The sequence below is a fragment of the Typopeltis vanoorti genome, chromosome 1, assembly GCF_054136105.1.
Source record: "Typopeltis vanoorti isolate ZY-2024b chromosome 1, IOZ_Tvanoo_1.0, whole genome shotgun sequence".
Classification (NCBI taxonomy): domain Eukaryota; kingdom Metazoa; phylum Arthropoda; class Arachnida; order Uropygi; family Thelyphonidae; genus Typopeltis; species Typopeltis vanoorti.
This window is the reverse complement of record NC_143549.1, coordinates 25,334,848-25,358,795: the sequence shown is the minus strand read 5'-3', so window position 1 is coordinate 25,358,795 and position 23,948 is coordinate 25,334,848. Positions and strand designations below refer to the sequence as shown.

Sequence of the window (23,948 nt, the reverse complement as noted above, 5' to 3'; positions counted from 1 at the left end):
GCTTGTGAGGAATTCAGAGTTGGGTTGACAACAATGGTATAATCTTTGATGGACAGCATGGATTTGCTAAAGGGAGGTCATGTTTTAGTAATCTACTTACTTATTACAATAAAGTGACTGCTTGCTTGGACAGAGGAGAAGGATACACAGTAATATACTTGGATTTTGCAAAGGCTTTTGATAGAGTACCTCATGATATGTTGACAGTCAGATTAGAGCAATGGATATTAGATTAGTGCATTGGATTGGAGACTGGCTATCTGATAGGTATGAACAAGTTGTGTATGGGGGATGCGATATCCAGGAAAAGGAAAGTCACTAGTGGAGTGCCTCAGGTGTCTGTTTTAGGGCCATTACTATTTAACTTGTATATTAATGATATTGGCAAAGATTTGGATGGAGATATTCAGTTGTTTGCAGATGATGCAAAGTTGGGACAAACCATAAAGAGTAGTGAAGATGTTGTGGCCTTGCAAGAAGACTTGAATAAATCGAGTGATTGTGCACGGAAATGGGGATGTGAGTTCAATGTTGCAAAATGTAAGGTTTTAAAATTTGGAAAACAAAGATGGGATGCAGAATTTATGCTTGGTGAGAATATACTGTTGGAGGTAGAGGAAATAATTGATCTGGGGGTGATAGTGGATAAGGATCTAAAATTTAGGGGACACATCGCCAAACTTGTGAAGACAACACAAAGGCTTCTGGGAATGATGCAGAGGACACTGACGTGTAGAAGTAGGGAGATTCTTGTTCCGATCTTACCCTCCTTCCACTCCTGTAATGCTTTGATTAGGCCACATAATGACTATTGTGTTCCAGATTTGGTCACCTGGTTTTCAGAAGGATGAAGGGATGTTGGAAAGGGTCCAAAGGTAGTTTCTGACCTCTGGAATGTCGAGTATGAGGAAAGATTGAGAAGATGTAATTTGCAGAGTCTGGTGGACAGGAGGAAGAGGGGAAATATGATAGAGACCTGCAAGTTGGTAAGGGGTTGTTATAAGATCAATGGTGGAGAAGTTCTACAGAGAATAGTGGAAGATCAGGGGAGAACCAGAGGTCATCCCTGGAAACTGTATAAAGAGGGTGTGAGAAACAGGTTTTTTTTGTGCAGAGGTGTGAATGATTGGAATGCCTTGCCTGAGAGTGTGGTGTCTGCAAGGTGTTTGGGTGTGTTTAAGACATGTTTAATGAGCTGTGGGTGTCTGATAAAAGGACCTCCCAGATGAGTCTTTGACTCCATGAGATCTTGGAGTAATAATAATAATATTAGTAGAAACAAGCGGAAGGAGTTTTGGCATTGGTTAGTGTAACCTCACCAAAAGTTATAGCCATTAGTGAGACTTAGATAACAGTAGACGATGTACTTACATGGATAGAATGTGAAGAGTAAAGTATTTTCAAGGAAGATAGAGAAAACAGGATGATGGGGAGAAAGATCATATGGCAGGAAGGAAATGTATTTATATTTATACACCTACTGACAGATAGTTTCTTGAGGCAGCATATGAGGAAGGGCACTAGGAATATGAGAGTATTTGACCTGGTCATAGGATCAGAAGAGCTATCCATAACCAAGGTGGTCACATTGCCTGCGATTGGTGAAAGTGACCATGTGGTCTTGACTTGGGATATTGTACAACATGAGGAATATTATTATTATTCAGGCCACCATGGAGTCAAGAGACTCATCGTGGAAAGACCTTCCTAGGAAACACAAAGTCTATCATACCACTCCTTGAGCTTATTGACCATTCTTGCTTTCACCACTCTATCAGGTAATGCATTCCATGATTCAACCATCCTCCCTACAAAGAAACCACTCCTCACCCTCTTGCTCACAGCTTCCTTTTGTAACTTCCAGGGATGGCCCCTTGTTATCGCTCCTTCCCACTGTTCCACCAAGTGAAAGAACTCCCCAGTGTCAACCCTGTAACTACCTCTCAACAGTTTAAAAGTCTCGATCATATCACCTCTCCTTCTTCTATCTACCAAATTCTGCAGTCCATATTCCCTCAGCCAATCCTCATAACTAACATTGTACAGTCCTGAAACCATCTTTGTTATCTGCCTCTGTACCCTTTCCACAGTTAATTTATCCCCTTCAAACGATAGGGACTAAATTTGAGAATAATAGTCTAAGTGTGGTCTGATCAGAGTCTTATACAATGGAATGATAACTTTTTTATCTCTGCAGGTCAGCATCCTTCTCAGTATTGCAGCAATCCTCTGGGTTACCTTCACCACGTTTGCAATATGCTCCCTGAATTTCAGTTTTCTATCAATCTTTACCGTGGAACTACAAGGCAGATGATTATGACAAGCTTAGGAAGAAGCTTAAATCTGTGCCATGGCATAAAATACTGCAGAGTAAGTAAGGATGGGAGATAGTTAAGGGTCATCTGGAGGAAACAATATTAAATTGTATACCTAAGATAAGAAGGGTTAATCAGGTAGGAGTCAGATGGATGACTAATATCGTTAAGCACAAGCTGTAGAAGAAGAAACTGCTGTGAAGAGTATATAAAGAGAAAGGTGACTAGCAAACTCATGAACAGTACAATGCTCAGGTAAGAAAGGTGACCAGCACAGCAAGGAAGGAAAAATCACATTATGAGAAGAATCTAGTCGAGCGGGCCAAAGGAAATCCTAAAGAGTTTTTTCATTATGTGACAAGTAAGAGAAATAATGACTGGAATATTAACCTTAATGAGTGATGATTGTCACAAGGTGACAGAAGCAGATAAAATAGTCAAGTTACTGAGTGACCACTTTGCAAGGGTATATCATCATTGTGAGGTTACTGCTACTTTAATATATATATGACAGAAGTTGAATAAAGGTGTGGGTAGTAGGGGTTTGGGGACTAGATTTTTTTTGCTTGGAGAGCTGTGAATGAGTGGAGTGGGTTGCAAGAGTAAGTTGTGAGTGCTTTGTATGTTAATGGTTTCAATATGATAGGTTGCATGGATTTGGGTCTCCTGCAATGAGTCTTTGAACTCCATGGAGGTGCCTGTACAATAATAATAATATTAATATACTAATAAATTGTCTTGGATAATAAAAATAAAATATAGGTTTTCATTCATTTGTGAATCTATTTTCGTGCTTAGTTTACTAAAGACAAAATGCAGTATCAGGATGATTTATTGTAAGATAAGTTTAGTATGCTTAGCCACGCATTAGCTGAGTATAATTTCATAATTAAAATTTTTAAAGGCTTCTTTTAAGCACAAAATTCTCAGATAATTTATTCCCAACAACAACAACAACAACCACACTCTTTTACAAACGTCTGTAGATAATTTTTGTACTTTTTGGATTTGAAAATTCTTCACTTGCATCCTTTTAGATTTAAAATACCTGGAATATGTGGAAACAGTAGTAGCGTGAGAGATGAAGAGAGAAAGGGAATGGAAAAGGAACAGGGAAATGGGGGAAGCCCCATGGACAAGGAGACATAGTGTGGAGAGTGGGTGTTGAAAGTAGTGGTGACTGTGTATAGAGATGGAGTATATTGCAATGTGGGTGGGTAAGTTGAGACTGCATGGATATATATATGGTAAGTGGTGATAAAGGTGATTGGGCAATTGTGGTGAGGAAATCACAACCAACAAGTGGCTTGGATAGGACTAGCTATAGACCTAAAAATAAACTGCTGCGTTTGTTTACAATGAGAAATAAGGGAGATGAAATGGTTTCACTGATTGAGTTTATTCGCTCCAAAATCATTGGGGGCAAATAAACTAATGGGAAATGGGAATAGAAATGGAAGGATGCAGTATTTTTTGTGAGGACAAGAAGGGAGGAGGAGTACTGCTGATGATAGCATGGGAATTATGTTGCAAAATTAAAGGTTTTCAAATTTGGTAAGCAGCAATGGGATGCAAAGTATATGCTTGGTGGGGAAACTTTAAAGCAGGTAGAGGACATGAGAGATCTGGGAGCAAGGTGGATAAGGACCTGAAATTCAGGGCCACATTGCACAAGTTGTGAAGATGTCACATCGGATAATGGCAATGATGTGGAGAACCTTGACATGCAGAAACAAAGAGGTTATGATGCTATTGTATAAGGCCTTGATCAGGCCTCATATAGATTATTGTGCATAGATTTGGTCGCCGGGTTTTCATGGTGATGAGGATGTGTTAGAAAGGATCCAGAGAAGGTTCACAAAAGTAGTCAGTGGTGTTTGAAATGTAGAGTATGAGGACAGATTGAGAGAATGTAAATTGCAAAGCCTCGTGAATAGGAGAAGGGGGATGGGGATATGATTCAGACATATAAGCTAGTCAGGGATTGTTATCAGGTTGATATAAAGATTTTTTCACAGAACGGGAGAGGGGTGTACAACAAGAGGCCAGCCATGGAAACAGTATAAGAACGGTGTGGAGCAGAGGAGCAAAGAGCAGGTTCTTTGCATGGTTGGTGAGTAGAATGCATTGCCTGAGTGTATTATGAATGTAGGCACATTGAATCAGTTTAAGGCATGGCTGGATGAGCATTATGTGTGATAGTGTGTAGCTTCATGATGTCTCTGACTCCATGGAGTTAAGATGTTAATAATAATAATAATAATATTTACAATTTTTCAGGGTAGAGAAATGGCAACAAACCAAAAGGCATATGGTGTGTCATGGGTAGTAAGGACATTATCTGAGGCAAAGTCTCTGGTAAGTAATTATTTACTTCTTATTTCCAAACCTGCATTTTTAAAATTATGATTGTTATTATTATTATTATTATTATTATTATTATCTGAGACCTCCTGGGAGTCAAAGACTCATCAAAGGAGGCTATAAATCACCCAAACCAGCTGTCATACCTTCCTTTAAATTCATTCACATTATATGCACTCACTATCCTTAAAGGTAAACTATTCCACTCGCTCATTCACTGCTTTCTGGGAGAAATACTTAGCTCTTACCACTTTCTTGACTGTGAACAAACTTAACTTCCATGGATGCTCCCGTATTCTTTCCTCACCTTCCGGATAATGAAAAATTTCATCAGATGATATCCTATAACACCCATTCAAAAGTTTATAGACCTCTATCATATCATCCCTTTTTCTCCTGTTAAGAGTCTGCACTCCACATACTCACAATCTGTCCTCATAATCAAAATCCCATAACCCAGATATAATCTTTCCAACTCTTCTTTGCATCCTTTCCACACCCCACCATATATTTCATTCTGTTAACCTCCACTTCACACTAGATAAACTTAAACTCGCTACTACATGGGACATTATTACCATCATTGTTTCCTTGTATTTCTACTCCAACTGGACTCGATCCCACTTGCATATCTGATTCTGATAGCCAGGTTTCACTAATGCCAACAATCTTAGGCCACATTGTATTCAATAAAGCAACGAACTCAACTCCTTTGTTTATGATGCTCTGGCATTTGTGTATAGACATAATAAATTACCACCTAGCCTATTCTTATAATTAGATATGCAGTCTATTTGGTCTTGTTCTAGAATTTTCTCTTTTCCCTTCCCAAACATACTTAAAAGGTCCGAACCCAAAGCATATTTTTCTGTCCCTTGCCACATACATAACCATGTTTGAAGACATTTGTATCTTTATCACATTTGCATACCATAGCTGAACTTTCAAACACATTTTTCCAATTCCTCCCATTTATCATTTGTTAAAGTTTATTTCTTAGTTCAATACCATTTTAATATATAATGGTGACTATAGAATGGTTCAGTTAATGATAGGTTCTTTAAAGAGTTGATATAATTAATTCTTTAAAGAACCTATAATATCTAGTTAAATCAAGTTCAAAATGTTGCAGTTAGCAGGGCATGTTTTTCATATGGAAAATGATAGCATTGTTAAGAAGACCATAAGTAGTAAAAGTTTTGGTAAAAACTTTTACTACTTATGACTAATGGTATCTATTCATTTGGATGAATAGATACCATTAGTCATGATAGCAACATCATATTGCAATATAGAAAAAGATGCTCACAAATTATATTCTTGGCTTAATCCTTTATCCAAGTGTAAGCAAACAAAGTTTGCACATGAAATATCTCCACTGATGGGACCTCAATAAAGGTTGAAACCAGTCTGGATAGTCGCCCTTCCCATAATGCATTGCATTATATACATCATGTATAAGGGCATGCTTTATGCTAAGGTAATTGATGTGAAGTCATTGGTCCTATATACAAGTAGTCCAGTTGTGAAAATATTTCACACACAAACTTTGTTTGCTTACACTTGGATAAAGGACTAAACCAATAATATAATTCCTTGGCATCTTTAATTTATAGATATAAACAAGCATACACATTATTATTATTACACAACACCTCCAGGGAGTTCAAGGATTCATCGAGGGAGGGCATCTACTTTACAACTCTCCATTTCCACCACTCCACCAACCGCAACTACCTTCATCATCTACACCAATGACATCTACCACCAACCATCACTACTAGTGTTTTCACAGACAATCACAAAGATCCATGCCCATGGTGAACCCGCAGTCTATTGGCTGGAGAGCATATATGCTAACCACTTGGCCAACCTGACCAGGTTGGCCAAGATACACATGTGCTGATTATAACAGCCATTACATACAGAGCCGGCGCTAGGGTCTTTGCCGCCTGCATGCAATGTCTATCTAAGCGCCCCTGTAACGATACAGGCGTGTGTGGTTCTTTTACGATAAGAAAAATTTAAATAATTTGAAATTTCTTAAATAAATTTTGACAGAACAGCCACACGTTGGTTGGCTAAATGTAATGAACCAGGGGTGTTGACTAGGCAGGATAATCATTAAAAAAAACCCGAATATTGAAAAAATTCTCAAAAGATATTATCAAAAGTTAAAGCAAATTTTGATAAAGCCACTTCACTTTAATCATCGAATATAATGATACAGGGATTATAGCCTTGTCACTGACCCGAATGGCTAACAAAATTAAAATGAATTTTAATTAAAGTTAAAATTTATTTGAACTAAAGTTTAAAACATTCTTGCAGTTTACTAAATTCTTAGTAAGTTGTAAAAAATTTTTACTAATTTTTATAAGTGGAACTATCTTTTAGGAAAATAAAAGAAACTCAAGATAGATGAGAAAATAAGAAAAGAATTCAGAAATAATAATTAGAACATTTTATTAATATTAATATAAGTATTCAAAAAATAAAATCTTTATAGAATAACAGAAAATAAATTAAATTACATAAATATACTTGAAATTTTTTTATTAAAATTTTAGGGTTCTTGATTTCATATTCACCAAATTAGAAATAATGGTCTTAACATCTAATTCCACACATACATCATTTTCAATAGCTATTAACGCCAAACTAACAAGGCTTTTTTGTGACATACTTGTTCTTAAGTAGGTTTTAATCAATTTCAACTTGGAAAAGGAACGTTCACCACTCGCTACACTAACAGGTAAGATTAATAGTATTCTTAAAGCAATTGAAAAGTTAGGGAAAGATAAATTATTGGACACAATAAAATTAAGAATATCGAAAGGGTTTTGAATATTTAAATTATCCTTTCGAAAAATATCCCAAAAAGTACATAACTCATCATGTAGTTCTATTGCATTTAAGTCTTTATTGTCGCCGTCCATCAAGAGAATCTCTAAATCGTCACAGTTTTTTCGTAAATCTTCGTTATTAATTTGTAGTAATCTATACAAAAAATTGAAATTATCATAATATGTTTTTAGTTGTTCAAAACGTTCTATTAACAAACACATTGCAATGTCTAGAAGTGTATAAAACACATTCACTCTAAATTTATCTTCTGGTGATTGTGGCGTTTCGTCATGATGCTCGTAGTCAAATTGTTGTATCTATCTTCTTTCATTGTCGAACTTCCATACCAGTTTTAAATTCTTGTTCTCCATCCACCTCTTCACTCAGTTCTTTTGTCGTTTTTAGAACTTCTTTAAAATTTGTATCTGATCGATACTCTTGTAAGAATATTTTTAAGTTTTCTATAGATTCTAAAGCAAGTGTAATGTTCATATTTTTGTCTTGAAGCATTTTATTCAGAGGCTTTATTCTGTTAAGTAAATCATGCGAAATTATAAGAGAACAAATAAATTTGTAGTCCTTCATTTTAGCACATAATGTTTGTGCTTCATGCTGAGTTTCTTTATTAAAATTTTCATTATTTAAAATTTCAAAAAGTGCATCGTAAATTTCTCCTAAGTGATATCGTAGAGGGCAGATTGCATTAATTTTACTTTCCCATCGTGTTTCTGATGGCTGTTTCAATGTTAAATTTTTTACGAACTTTAAAAGGATTGCCCAATGTTTGTAAGAGAATGAAAAGAAATTGTATATTTCTTGAATAATTGCAAAGAAACTAATTGTATCTGCATTCACTTTGGATTTAATTCAAAGTGAATGCTGTTCAGACTCTAAATTTAATCATCGTTAATGATTAAATTTAGAGTCTGAACAGCACATGGCACGTATAAAACTCGAGGATTTTTGTTCAAAAGCAAATTTTGGAGCCCACATTTTTTCCCTTTCATATTTGCCCCATTGTCATACCCTTAACCTCACATGTCTTCAATGGGAATATTCCATTTTTCCGGTTGTTCCACTATTGTTGCACATAAACCACATCCTGTAGAATCTGATATATCTGCAAAACCTAAAACGTTTTCCCTGATCTTGACAATTCCATTGTCACAGGAAACAAAGCGAATAATAATGGTCATTTGTTCTGTTTTACTTGCATCAGGTGTTCAGTCTAAAATTATGGAATAATATTTAGATTTTCGAATTGATAATAAAATTGTATCCCTGAATGCATTACTTAAAGTTTCCAATATTTCATTTTGATTGTCTCTACTCAATAGTGTACTCTATTGTTTCCTTGTAGGGCCCTTTTTACATGATTTTCTATAACGGGGGATCAAACTTAGCAAACAGTTCGACTAATTTTAAAAAATTGCCATTATTCCTTTATCAGATGATCAGCGAAAAGCTAAATTTTGGCTACCAAGGAATTTTATAATTTCAATCAAGCATTCTAAAACACTCGTTCAATGTTTCTTTTCCATTTCATACATGCTTTGAGTCTGGCAATCAATAGTAGTTTTGTTTTATAAATTTGTATCAAGTTCCTTCCATTTTAAGAAATTTTTCATGTGAGCTAAACTAGTCTCATGTCTATGCAAAGTTGTACTTACATTTCTGCAACGTCTGGGACCGGGCAGCTTTAGCAATGTCTGGAACCGAGCTGCCTCCTCTTTGACAGCGTCTGGAACCGGGCAGCCTCTCCTGTCTCTCTGTGAACGTCTCTGGAACCGGGCCCCCTCTACTTCTGCAGCAATCTCTGGATCCGTGCAGCCCCTTCTGTTTTCTTCAGTCCCTTTTTATTATACCTCCTCTGAGACTTTGCATGAAGTTTGGCAACCCCCAAAGAATCAGTATGATTCTTTCATCTTAACTTTCAAGTTCGGCACACCTTTTGTTCTCCTCAGCTTTCTTTTAATTGTAAGTTGCCGGCCATTGGAAAGTTGTTTGAACCTTTCTGACTGACTTAGCAGAATGTTTACACTTAGAACCTGCAAGCCTTTCTCATACAAACAAATTTTAATAACAATCTTTCTAATGCCGCCATGTAGATCTATTACATGCAGCTTCGGCAATATAAACATTGCCTTTGTTTTTAACACTCTAACATATTCTTATTAAAGCAGTATATACAGTTAACTTCCATAGTGTTATTTACAATAACATCTAAAACAAACTATACAGAGACAAACAAAGTTTATTTTTACAATATTCACATGGTACTTAACCTAAGTAAACAATCGAATGTCATGTGCTTTGGAATATTTAAGCTACAATCGAGTTTTTACAGTACCATATGACTGGTTACGTAGCAACAAATGTTTTGTATGAAAATTCGTTTCTGCACATAAAAACCGTTCACCGTTTCACTTTAGATTCTGGAGGCAAGCATTTAGCCTGCTCTCGCTGCAAAATTGTAAACAGCTGGCAATATACAATTTTTTAAAAATTTTTATTCGGTGTATCAGGCCTTATTTATTTTAATATTGATCATTCTAAGAATTTTTTGTTTTTATGATAAAAGTTTTGTTTCTTAAAAATGAACTTATGATCCGTGCTCCGGCGCCCCCTTTGTAGCGGTGCCCGCATGCCGCTTCCGCCCGCCCTGATTACATAATTGTACCCTCTCCCCAATTCCCATGGTAACTCCTCCTGCTTCCCATTTGACAATTACTATTCTCCTCTCATGCTGATAATTGGTAACTTTTCTGACTGCAAATTCATCTGATATTTAATTCTAAAATGTGCATCTTATTATTATTATTATTCAGGCCTCCATAGAGTCAAAATACTCATCATGGGAGGTCCTTCTTAAGAAACACAAAGTCTATCAAGACTCATCGAGGGGAGGTCCCCCCCAAGAAACACAAAGTCTATCATACCACTCATTGACCGTTCTCACTCTCACCACTCCATCAGGCAATGCATTCCATGGTTCAACCACCCTCCATGCCAAGAAACCACTCCTCACCCTCTTGCTCACAGTTTCCTTTCGTAACTTCCAGGGATGGCCTCTTGTCATCACTCCTTCCCGCTGTTCAACCAAGCAAAAGAACTCCCCAGTGTCAATCCTGTAACCACCTCTCAACAGTTTAAAAGTCTCAATCATATCACCTCTCCTTCTTCTATTCACCAAACTCTGTAGTCCACATTCCCTCAGCCGATCCTCATAACTATCATTGTACAGTCCTGAAACCATCTTTGTTATCTGCCTTTGTACCCTTTCCACAGTTAATTTATCCCCTTCAAATCCTGGGGACCAAATCTGAGAAAAATAGTCCAAGTGTGGTCTGATCAGGGTCTTATACAATGGAATGATAAGTGTTTTATCTCTGCAGGTCAGTGTCCTTCTCATTATTGCAGCAATCCTCTGTGTTACATTCGCCACCTTTGCAATATGTCCCCTAGATTTCATGTTTCTATCAATCATCAACCCCAGATCTCTTGTCTCCCCCTACTTCCTCCAGTATAACTCCTCCCATAGAGTATCAGTGTCCCATCGATGTTTCCCAAACCTCAAGACTTTAGATTTTGCTGCATTAAACTGATACTCCCATTCATTTGCCCATCTATCTAGCTTATTCAAATCCTCTTGCAGGGCTGCCACATCTGCACTATTACTAATAATCCTTCCCAGCTTCACATCATCTGCAAACAACTGAATATCCCCTTGCAATCCACTGACAATGTCATTGATATAAAGGTTAAACAATATAGGTGCCAGTACTGAGCCCTGTGGGACCCCAATTGTAACCCTCTGCTTCCTTGAAACTGCCCCACCATACACAACTCTCTGATACCTATCAGACAGCCAATCCTGAATCCAGTTGACCAATCTGACATCCAGACCCATGTGCTGTAACTTAAATATCAGCTTATCATGTGGCACCCTGTCAAATGCCTTCGCTAAGTCTAAGAAAATGGCAGTATATGCCCTTCCCTCATCTAATGTTCTTGTAACTTTATCATAAAAGGCTAGCATATTGCTAAAACAAGAGCACCCCTTCACAAATCCTCATTACCCTCATCTGCCCAATGCTGTATACGGCCCTTCACTACTTTCTCCAAGATCTTACTAACTACTGATGACACACAAACTGATCTATAATTAGACACTTCCAGTCTGCTACCCCCCCCCTTATGCAGTGCAACTATCTTACCTTCCTTCCATACCATGGGCACCTTTCCAGCAGCCAGACTTTCATTGAAAAGCCAGGTCAAAGGCACTGTCAGTTTCCTAGCACATTCTCTCAAAACACGTGGTGAAATACCATCCAGTCCCACAGCTTTACTGACATCCAGAGTACTCAGTATTTGAAACACACTCTCCTCCTGTACCTCTAAACCTTGAACCTGCCCTATCCCTCTAGCATTAAAACTGACTCCTCTAGGATGAAATACTCCAATAAAGTGTTCATTGAACAATTCTACTATGTCCGCTGCATCAGTCACTCTATTCCCATTTTTATCCTACAATATCATTCTTCCACAGTCATTTCTCCTCCTACTGGCCACATATCTAAAAAATTCCCTAGGATTTTTTTTTTGGATCTTAGGGCTAATCTCCTCTCATATTCCAGTTTCGTCTTCCTTACCATACTAGTCACGCTTCTGATCTTAGAATTAAAACAATATAATTTTACTCTTTGTTCATTGTGAAATAATATAATATATAGATTATAGCATAAAATTGCAGTATATACTACTGTACTGTAATAAATAATGAAACATGAATACACAGTGCTTCCATGCACTCACCAGTAAAATAATCATAACAGTATTTCATTTTTCACTCAGGTTGTTATTTTGATCAATGCAGAAGTGCTAGTAAATGTTACAAAAATGGTGGCAGTTGCAGTAAAGAGGCTTACACTAGCTATATGGAAGTTCTCAACTCGGAGATCAAGTTTTTCCCTGGGCTTTGCAGTGGATATGGTGACAATTGTGACAACAGATGATTCAGTTGCTCTATATGGTGATGACTCAATCATTAAAATGTGGTAAAAAATAAGCTGCATAAGACATGTTTTATGACAATAAAACCAAAACCAATATCAGATGCTTTGTAGAAGGAAGGAAAAGACATTAGAATTAGTGGTAGTGACAGGCACAAATGACTTGGATAGTGAGACAAAGAATGTGGAAAGGGATTTGAAGAAATTGTTGCAGGAAGTAAAGGATAATAGTGTTACTGGTTAAGTGGTTAGTTAGTTGTCCGGATATGACAGTAGTGAACTGAGAAGGAGAGCAATCATACTGAATGACAAGATACCTGAATTGTTCAGTTTATGAATGTATGGAATGAATTCAAAGGAAAGTTGGAATGGTTCAAAGCTGATGGAATGCATTTGAATGGGTTTGGTGTTGGTCATTTAGAGCAACTGTCGTTTACTGAGTACACAAGATTTATGTGAAATTAGTACCATTAAGAGTCAGAGAGATGTTGAGAAACAGGTTGTGGAAGGACAGATAGAGGATAGATAAAAAGGTGAAGAAGTGATAATAGCAGGGCAAAGTGATGCAGTGCAAAATGGTAGGAATGATAAGAATATGAATGAAAATCAGAGTCAGGATCAGGGAAATGGGAATGGTCAGAACAAACAGGAAGAGATGTACTATAGCAGAGAGAGAGAGCAAAGAGTTAATGTGTTGATGGGATGGCCTCAAATAGTGGAGAATTGTTATGCTTGTATACTAATGTACAGAGTATCAGAAATAAAAGGGCTGAGTTTGTAGCATTCATTTAATCAGTATGCCCAAAGATAATTGGCATAAGTGAAACTTGATTGATTGAGAATGATATACTGTCAGTATTTGAAATTTAGGATATAGAATTTTGCAAAAAGATATGGAGCATGAAGTGAGGAGGAGGAGGGAGTATTGCTAATGGTAGCAGAGGAATTGTGTTCCTCATGAGTGGAAGTGGAAAATAGTACTACATGTGAAGATTTTGATGCTGTTTGGTGTGAAGTTAAGATCAATAGAATAGTATTATATATCTAACAGGATGCTGTTATAAACTAGGGAATGTGGAGAGTACTGATTGTGAAGTGTTTAGAAAAATCAGTTGGGCATATTAGATTAGTGCATTGGATTGGAGACTGGCTATCTCATAGGTATCAACAAGTTGTGTATGGGGGTGCGATATCCAGGAAAAGGAAAGTCACTAGTGGAGTGCCTCAGGTGTCTGTTTTGGGGCCATTAATGTTTAACTTCTATATTAACGATATAGCTGAGGATTTCGATGGAGATATTCAGTTGTTTGCAGATGATGCAAAGTTGGGATGAACCATGAGGAGTAGTGAAGATGTTGTGGCTTTACAGGAAGACTTCAATAAATTGAGTGATTGGGCACGGAAATGAGGATGTGAGTTCACTGTTGCAAAATATAAGATTTTAAAATTTGGAAAACAAAGATGGGATACAGAATTTATGCTTGGTGAGGATATATTGTTGGAGGTGGAAGAAATAAGAGATCTGGGATGATAGTGGATAAGGATCTGAAATTTAGGGGACACATAGCCAAAATTATGAAGACAACACAAAGGCTTCTAGGAATGATGCGGAGAACACTGAAGTGTAGAAGTAAGGAGATTCTTGTTCCATTGTATAAGGCTTTGATTAGGCCACACATGGATATTGTTTCAGGTTTGGTCACCTGGTTTTCAGAAGGATGAAGAGATCTTGGAAAGGGTCCAAAGGCGATTGACTAAGGTAGTTTCTGACCTCTAGAATGTCAAGTATGAGGAAAGATTGAGAAGATATAATTTGCAGAGTCTGGTTGACAGGAGGAAGAGAGGAAATATGATAGAGACCTACAGGTTAGTTAGGGGGTTGTTATAGGATCAATGCTGGAGAAGTTCTACAGAAAATATTGGGAAATTGGGGGGGGGGGAGAACCAGAGGTCATCCCTGGAAACTGTATAAAGAGGGTGTGAGTAGGGGATTGAGAGGCAGGTTTTTTCATGCAGAGCTGTAAATGATTGGAATGCCTTGTCTGAGAGTGTGGTGTCAGCAAGGAGTTTGAATGTATTCAAGGCATGGTATGATGGGCTGTGTGTGTGTGATAAAAGGACCTCCCAGATGAGTCTTTGACTCCATTAGGTCTTGGATAATAATAATAATAATAATAATAATAATAATAATAATAAATAAAAGGAAGGTAATCTTAATGAGAGATTTTAATTATAGGAATGTGGATTGGAAAGAAGAGATAGTGTATAGTAACAAGGAGAATGAATTCGTTGAGTTTCTGCAAGATAATTATCTAAAGTAGCATGTGATGGAAGCAACACAAGGTTCATCATTGTTAGATTTGGTGATTTCTTGAGAGGATGTAGTTGTGAATGAGGTATCAACTCTGCTACCTGTTGCTGAAAGTGAACATGAAGTACTTGTATTGAAGGAAGTCAAACAAGAAAAAGTTATTATTATTATTACTACCCCAAGACTTCATGGAGTCAAAGACTCATCTGGGAGGTCCCTTTATCACACACACATCTCATCATACTGTGTCTTAAACACGCCCAAACTCCTTGAAGACACCACACTCTCAGGCAAGGCATTCCAATCATTCACAACTCTGCACGAAAAAACCTGCCTCTCACTCCCCTACTCACACCCTCTTTATACAGTTTCCAGGGATGACCTCTGGTTCTCCCCTGATCTCCCACTATTCTCTGTAGAACTTCTCCACCATTGATCTTATAACAACCCCTTACCAACTTATAGGTCTCTATCATATCTCCCCTCTTCCTCCTGTCCACCAGACTCTGCAAATTACATCTTCTCAATCTTTCCTCATACTCGACATTCCAGAGGTCAGAAACTACCTTAGTCATTCGCCTTTGGACGATTTCCAACATCTCTTCATCCTTCTGAAAACCTGGTGACCAAATCTGGGCACAATGGTCCATATGTGGCCTAATCAAAGCCTTATACAACGGAACAAGAATCTCCCTACTTCTACACGTCAGTGTCCTCCGCATCATTCCCAGAAGCCTTTGTGTTGTCTTCACAATTTTGGCTATGTGTCCCCTAAATTTTAGATCCTTATCCACTATCACCCCCAGATCTCTTATTTTCTCTACTTCCAACAATATATTCTCACCAAGCATAAATTCTGCATCCCATCTTTGTTTTCCAAATTTTAAAACCTTACATTTTGCAACATTGAACTCACATCCCCATTTGCTTGCCTAATCACTCAATTTATTCAAGTCTTCTTGCAAGGCTACAACATCTTCACTACTCTTTATGGTTCGTCCCAACTTTGCATCATCTGCAAACAACTGAATATCTCCATCCAAATCTTTGCCAATATCATTAATATACAAGTTAAACAGTAATGGCCCTAAAACAGACCCCTGAAGCACTCCACTAGTGACGTTCCTTTTCCTGGATATCGCACCCCCATTCACAACTTGTTGATACCTATCAGATAGCCAGTCTCCAATACAATGCACTAATCTAATATCCAACCCCATCTGCTGTAGTTTGTCTGTCGACTTATCATAAGGTACTCTATCAAAAGCCTTTGCAAAATCCACGTATATTACTGTGTATCCTTCTCCTTTGTCCAAGGAAGCAGTCACTTTATTGTAATAAATAAGTAGATTACTAAAACATGACCTCCCTTTGTGGATCTATAAGGTAGGGTGATTATGAGAAGTTCTAAAGTCAACTAGCTTCAATACATAGAGTTGATGAATTGTGTTAACAGTTCATCAGAAATGATAAGCAGTATCTAACACAAGCAAGGCATAACTGCATTCAAGAGTTAAGCAGAATAAATGGAGTGGGAGTGAGATGGATGAATGGATGGATAGTGAAATCAAGCAAACAGTGTTACAAAAGAAGTTGTTCTGAAGTAAGTACAAGACAGTTTGCAGTGAACAGATGCATGAAGAATATAAAATACTGGTCAGAAAAGTGACAAGCGTGGTAAAAAAAGAAAAAGTAGAATATGAGAGGAGATTTGCCATTCAGGTCATAGGTAATCCAAAATGATTTTTCTGCTATGTGGCAAGCAAGAGAAAAATTAATTATGGCAGGTTGACGCTGGTGAATAGTTATGGTAGCAGAGTTACCATTGCAAATGATATAGTGGAATAATTTAATGAGACTCCATCAGTGTATGTTATAGTTTATGTGAATGATGCTGCGCAATATGTAGAAGGGAGATGAAGATAAGTATAATTAAATGTTGAAAGTTTATTTTTCACTTGGTTAGACTGTAATAAATTTAGTTTAATCCTTTATCCAAGTGCGAGCAAACAAAGTTTGTGCCTGAAAATATCTTTAGGACTGGGGTAAAGTAGTACAACACTGGGAAACTTGTAGCAAGGGTGGACCAAGCTAACATCACTCCTATCTCAGTATCTTCCATAATGCAAAACACCTCCTTGTGGATATGTATAATGTTATGCATTAAGGGAAGGGCCACTACCCAGACTAGTTTCGACCTTTATTGAGGTCTCCTCAATGGGAGCCAGGTCCAGAAGTGGAGATACCAGGCAGAAGCAATGGCAAGGTGATCTTTACCTATACTTTGTACCTCCAGTCTCATTTCATTCAGCAACACTTTTTTCTAACTTTGAACACCAAATCCATTCAAATGTAACCCATCCAACTTGTATAATCCCTTCATCTATCAAAGTCACTCCTTACATCCACAAACTCCACATCATTCCTCCTGCATAACCTGCACATTGATTCGTTCACTATCATGACCCCCTCCTTCTCAACTCACCTCTGTCATACTATTACAGCAGACTCACTATCTTGATTCTCTCTCTCTCTCTTTTCTTTTGCCACTTTCAGTAAGGTTTTTATATCCTCCCTGATAACAAACTTGTCTCTTTTTAAATCATTCATTTCTGCCAAAACAATTAACTCTCACTATGTCTTTCTGTATTCTAATACCCTCGCTAACATCATTAATCTTTGCACCTGGGAAGTACGATATTTTGTCACTCTCCCATCAAGCACACCTCTTATAACAGAATCATATACACAGCTCCTTACTTTTCCTTTCTCACTTAATTGAGTTCCTTTCTCTTTTTACACCCTCTTTCTTTCTGTTCTTAACTGAACTGCCAGCAAGATGTTTCTGTATTCACTAAAGCTCATACTTCATCTTGTGAAGGACTCTGTATAAGCATGCCATCTCCCTTATTACAGCCAACTCTTCATAAGCATGCCATCTCCCTTATTACAGCCAACTCTTCATTCTTCATATCTTTCATGCTACTATTCTTTTGATCGTGACTTTTTCTCTCAATCCTATCTTCTGCTACTCCATCACACACACACACACACACACACCCTTCCATGTACATTCCCTGTAACATGTTCTGATTTTCTCTCTCCCTCTCTCTCTCTCTTTCAAATCAACCTGCATTTCTGACATTCACTTTCATAACATTTTTGGCATAATCTCTCACCACTCTCCCTTTTAAACCAAAGTCCATTCACTTTCAGTAACAATACATTTTGCAGACATTGACTGCATGAGTCCTTCATGTTTAATTCCTTGAACAAAGATGTTTATGTTTTGAGTGGCATTGTTTCACTTCGCATTGGTGCTATATGCCATGCTGCATAACTTACCAAAAAAATAACTTATATTAAAGGACAAAATTAAGCTAATTCTAATTACCATCACAATAATCCACTTCTAATTCAATTTCTAATTAATATCCCTGTTTTTTTTCCAAACAACTTAGCATTTGGGAACATTCCAGCTACCAGTATCACCATGTGTCTTAAGGGAATGTTCCAGGGAGTTAGTGTCATCCTTAACGTACCTGTTTAACAACCATCTTGCAAATAAGTCCCAAAGTAACAGAGGGAAGGTAAAATTATTACACTCCACAAAGGGCGGAGATAAGGCTGAGGCTACAAATTCTAGGGCAATCTGTATATTTGGAGTTATAATTAAGGTATTGGAGAGGTTGATGAGAACTAAGATACAATAGCAGCAATATTCTCTGTGATTGTCAGCATGAGTTTGTTAAAGCGAGGTGACAGTTTACAAATTTACTTATGTACTGCACCAAGGTGTGAATGCATTTCACAAGGAAAATGTATTTACTTGTACAGTGATATACTTTGATTTTGCCGAGTCTTTTGATAGATTGCAACATAACAATTTAATAGCTAGATTAGAACAGAAGAGATTAGATATTAGATTACTGAGTTGGATAGTAGTGACTGGCTATCAGCACATTATGTATGGGGGGGGGTATCCCAAAAGAGGAAAGTCACCAGTGGTGTGTTACAGGAGTATGGGCCTCCATAGCTCTGGTGATTTCAATGACGCTCATTTTTTGGAAAGATCCAGGTTTGAATCCTGTCTAGGACACAAAGAACCATTCTAAGGGTTTTTCAATTGAAGGTGAGCTAGCCAGTCTCATATGAAGGTGGCAGGACTTTTCCTCCTGAAAATTTTGATTTTTCATCCTGCAAAGCAGGAACTGGCTATTAAAACAAGCACAATTAATAGACATAATAAGCTGGCCTCACAGAATGAGTTACTTCAGAAGTAAATCCTAATAAACCAAACAAGAGTTTGGGACCATTTTTGTTTGACTTGTCTGTTGATGAAATTGGGACAGGTTTAACTGGAGATATGAAACTGTTTACAGATGATGCAAAATTTAAGGGAACAATGAGAAGTCAAGCAGATGTTGTGGCCTTATAGGATGACTTGAATAGATTGAATGAGTAGACAAGTGAATGGAACTATCAGTTCAATGTTGCAGAGTATAAGGTACTGAAATTTGGTAGGCAACAGTGGAATGCAAAGTATATAATTGTGGGTAAATTGAAGATAGAGGGAGTACTAATGAATTATGTCGCACAAGTTGTAAAATTATCATATTGGATTTTTGCAATAACACAGAGGGCCTTGACAGACCTCATATGGATTATTATTGTGCACAGATTTGGTCATCTAGTTTTCATGATGATGATACATTGAAAAGGATCCAGAGAAGCTTGACTAAGGTAGTAACTAGTCTTTGGGATGTAATGTTGGTTATGAAGATAGACTGAGGAGTGCAACTTGCAAAGTTTTGTGATTAGGAGGAGGAGAGTGGATATGATGAGACATAAGTGGATAATAGGTTGTTAGTAGATTAATGTAGAAAAAAATTTTTCATAGAATAGGAGAAAGGGGAAGTAAAACAGGAGGTGGCAAGTGGAATGCATTGCCTGAGAGTGTGTTGAATGACAAGATCCAGCAAGAACTAAGATAGTAATAGATAACAAGATCTTAGAACATGTGAATTCATTTAACTACCTAGGATGTATGATCACATATGAAAATGATAAAGATATAAATGTAAAAATTGTAAAATATTTAAAAATAACAGGTGTAATTAACTCTATATTTAAACTAAATCTAGTTCAAAAACAAACCAGACTAAAATATTAAATACAATACATTAGCCCTACCAGTCTTATTGTATGGAAGTGAAATCAGGACAATAAAACAAAAAGACAAATGAAGATTAATAACAGCAGAAATGAAGTTTATGAGAAAAAATGCAAAGCATACTCTATTTAATCACAAAAGAAACAAATAAATTATGAAAGAATTAAACCAAGAATCAGTAATAGAAAAAATTAAAAAATATAAACATAAATGGATGGAACACATTCGAAGAATGAAAATATAAAGATTACCAAAACAAGCCTTAAAGTACAAACCATTATCATTATTATTATTATTATTATTCATGACGCCTTATTATTATTCATGTCCTCTCACGATGAGTCTTCGGACTCCTTGGAGTCCGAAGACTCATCGTGGGAGGACACCTACAACTGTCTCCATCAGTACACCGAACCTCTACTACCAATCAACACCATCTACCACCCACCACCACAACTAGTATTTTTTTTGTCTGTAAATTGCGTGTGTTTTGAAGGGCCAATTTGTCTGTATGTGGGATGAAAAATCCAAGTTTCCAGGAGAAAAAAAGAAAACCAGGATATCCTCTTAAAAGATTCAATAGTGACTTCTAAGGCCGGAACAGGCCACACTAGTCCTAAATCCTTGATACTCATGATGATGATGATGATGATGTGTGTCATGGTGTGTACCTTTCATGATGAATCTTTTGACTCTAGAGTCTCAAGTTAATAATAATAATTTTTTTTTTTTATGGGCAAAACAGGAACAGTATATAGAGTATTGCCTCAGATTGGCACTACCACGAGTTGCCTCAGACTTGTACTACGTGCAGGTGCAAACGTGACTTACTTGTCTGTTTGCTTACTTGGGAAATAGGATTAAAAACCAAGTTTATATAAAATTACTTGGTATCTTGAATACATAAAGTATATACAGTATTTTATTGTCAAGTATAATATAATATAATATAGAATTGAATATTTCTTTCGTTTTGATATACTGTGCTCTTGGTAAATTTTCATTCACAGGTTTATTTATCTTATTTAACTTGATTATAGGAAAACTTCATATCAAGAGTAATGTGCCAGATATTAGTTATTTCAACAAAATCTCACTTAGCACCACTCAGTCCCAGCCAAGCAGTATTGCTCTATCAGCAATTTTCTGTAATACATACCTTAGTCACTCAGTCACCTGCAGTTGCTTTACACATGAGATACACATTTGCTGAAGAGTTTAGGTAAATATATTTAGGCATTATTATTTCATTGGAATTTTCAAAGCATAATTATTATAAATGTGCATGTTTTAGATCATTTTTTTTAAATATCAAATACAAAAGGTCATAAAATCTGTAATACAATAGTTTTCTTTTACCATAGAGAATTTCTAGGGTCCACTGTTTAGTAATTTGTTATAGTGAGTTTGCTTTTTTGTTTTTTTGTTTTTAGTTAATGGAATTTGCTTTAGTACCATGGATGGATATAAAATTGAGAAGGATGTGAGAATGTATTTATTTTTATGAGTATTTGGAAATACAAAGAGAAGGCTATTGCAAAGGGTAGAGAAAATGAATACATTATTGAATATGCTTTCTTTTACATTAGACAATTTAAGGCAAATGATTTCATTATATGATCGTAGAGTAGCAATACTTTTCTAAGCAACTAATTATACCATTTAAAATACAATAAAACATCTATGAACAACAAAATTACATGATAACCAAAGTAATAAATTTTAATGAAAGCATAGCTATTTCATACTGAAATTATCAGTACATCATTAGTGTGTAAAAACAAGCAAATCAAAGAACAGGAATACAAGGTACATACAACAATCAGTTTACCTATTAAAAACAGTTACCACAAGCTAGAAATTAATATTAATAAATAATATTAAAACTATTTTCAATGTTTACATAAAATAAGAATCTCCCAAACTTTTAGGAGAGAAAGAGAACTGTTCCGATTTAGATTATGCCTATGCAAACAGGCTTCACAACTTTCTTTTCTTTGAAAAGGCATTCATATTTAAAACTGCTTTTTATCCCACTGGATACCATGTTCAGTGTCAATACTATGCTGTGCCATACCAGACTTTTGAAGTTTTACATATTCAATCTAGTACTGATGTTCATTAATTCTTTTTTCCACAGAATGGCCTGTCTGTCCAAAGTATGTCAAGTTACATTCACGAGGAAGCTGTAAACACCAGCTAAAGATAAAGGTGACAGGTTATCTTTTGTAGATGGTAGCAGATGAGAAATTTTGATGATAATAAAATATGCGAAAATTATGTACTTCTTCTTAAAAATTTCACCAATAGGTTCAGAAATATAAGGGATTGGAACCCTGTGACTTGTTGAAGAATCCTTAGGTGTTGGACCATAGGAATCAATTATCTGTTGGATTTGATGAAGGTTGTAACCATTTAATTCCATTAAAGTTTTGATAGTGAAAAGTTCTTGTTGTAAGCTTGAAGGAGAGGAGCACACATTATAGGCTCTGTTAATTAAAGACTTGATAGCATCAATCGAGAGGTGTGATGAGCCACTAAAGATAGGTTTTTGATTAAAACTGGTTGACAAAGTGCTGGAGGCTATGTGAATAAGAAAGATGTCCAAGAATGGTAAGCTACCAGCATTTTCTTTTTCCATGGTGAATTGAATGCATGGGTGATGACTATTTCATTAAAGTTTATTACTGTGGTGGTTATTGTGTAATTTTGTTGTTTATAGTTATGCCACAGATACTTTTAAAGATTAGAATAAAACGACTAATATACTTGTGTAAAGATTTGATCACCTGGTTTCCTAGGGAATAACGATATGTATATATTTTGAAAAGATCCAGAGAAGGTTCACTAAGTTTGTGTCAGGTCTATGGAATGTTTGATATGAGGAGAAATTGAGGAAATGCAATATTTCAGAGAGCCTTGTGAATAGAAGAAGGGATACAATTGAGACACATAAGTTGGTAATGGGTTGTTATCAGATTAATGCAGAGGAGATTTTTCACAAGCATAGAGAGAGAGAGACATGAGCAGAACAAGAGGCAATCCATGGGATCTGCATAAAAAGGGTGTGAGAAGTAGGGTTTTTGCATGAAGTGGTTGATGAGTAGAATGCACTGCTGAAAATGTGGTTAGTGCAATAATTCGAATAGGTTTAAGGTTTAGCTGACCTCTTCCAATGGTGTTTTGACTTCATGAAGGTGTGATGTTAATAATAATAGTAATAGTATTAGAAGACAAAAACCCTCTATTCATCATAAGTGAATTTTCTTTAGATACATAATCAAATAATAAATAATAAGTATATACAGTATTATACAGTATTCTTTTTTGAGATTCATTTGCTCCATCATACACAACCTGCTGGTATCATTTGGTTTATGCCAAATTGAAGCCAGAAGACTTCAATTTGGCATAAACAATATATTTCTGAATTCAGTATCATAGGAAACATACTATGTGTTTGCTATGGTACTGAGAAGATCAAATCTGGTTTCTGATGAGAAACAATAGTTCAAAACAGCTTTCAGGTCAGCAAAACTGAAACCTAATCTAAGCACTAACTGAAGGTTGCATTCCCCTTAGCTCTCTGGTAAATTTCAAAGCTTTTAATATTTTTTATTTTATTTTCTATATTTGCTATAAAATATGGTGAATCCATTATAATATCCTCACATCTAATGTCTTATTTATGCAGTATTGAAGCCTTTCAGCTCTATAAGTATCTTGAGACTCTGAATAACTAAATGACAAAAAGCAGTTAATCATGTTCCTATTCAGGAATGCAAAAACTTGCTGACACCACAATATTATTATTATTATTATTACACCTCCATGGAGTCAACAGACTCATCGTGGGAGGTTCATTTAACTGACAACATGTTTATCATATAGAATCTTAAAATTCTTAAAACTCCTTGCAATAACAA

General features: G+C 36.3%; 1 protein-coding gene across 4 annotated transcripts in view; it reads left to right on the top strand.

The window, feature by feature from the left end:
- Nucleotides 1–23,948, top strand: part of LOC150109845 (uncharacterized protein C12orf56-like) — a 231,367-nt gene that overhangs the window by 163,371 nt on the left and 44,048 nt on the right. For 3 of the 4 annotated variants that reach the window (XM_090415354.1, XM_090415353.1, XM_090415357.1), the window contains 2 exons: nucleotides 4,596–4,673; nucleotides 21,063–21,244. In XM_090415354.1, the coding sequence (XP_090271480.1) occupies nucleotides 4,596–4,673; nucleotides 21,063–21,244 (260 nt within the window). Of the gene's footprint in view, nucleotides 1–4,595; nucleotides 4,674–21,062; nucleotides 21,245–22,162; nucleotides 22,227–23,948 lie in introns of those variants that run through there. The other variant, XM_090415355.1, reaches the window with a different exon arrangement.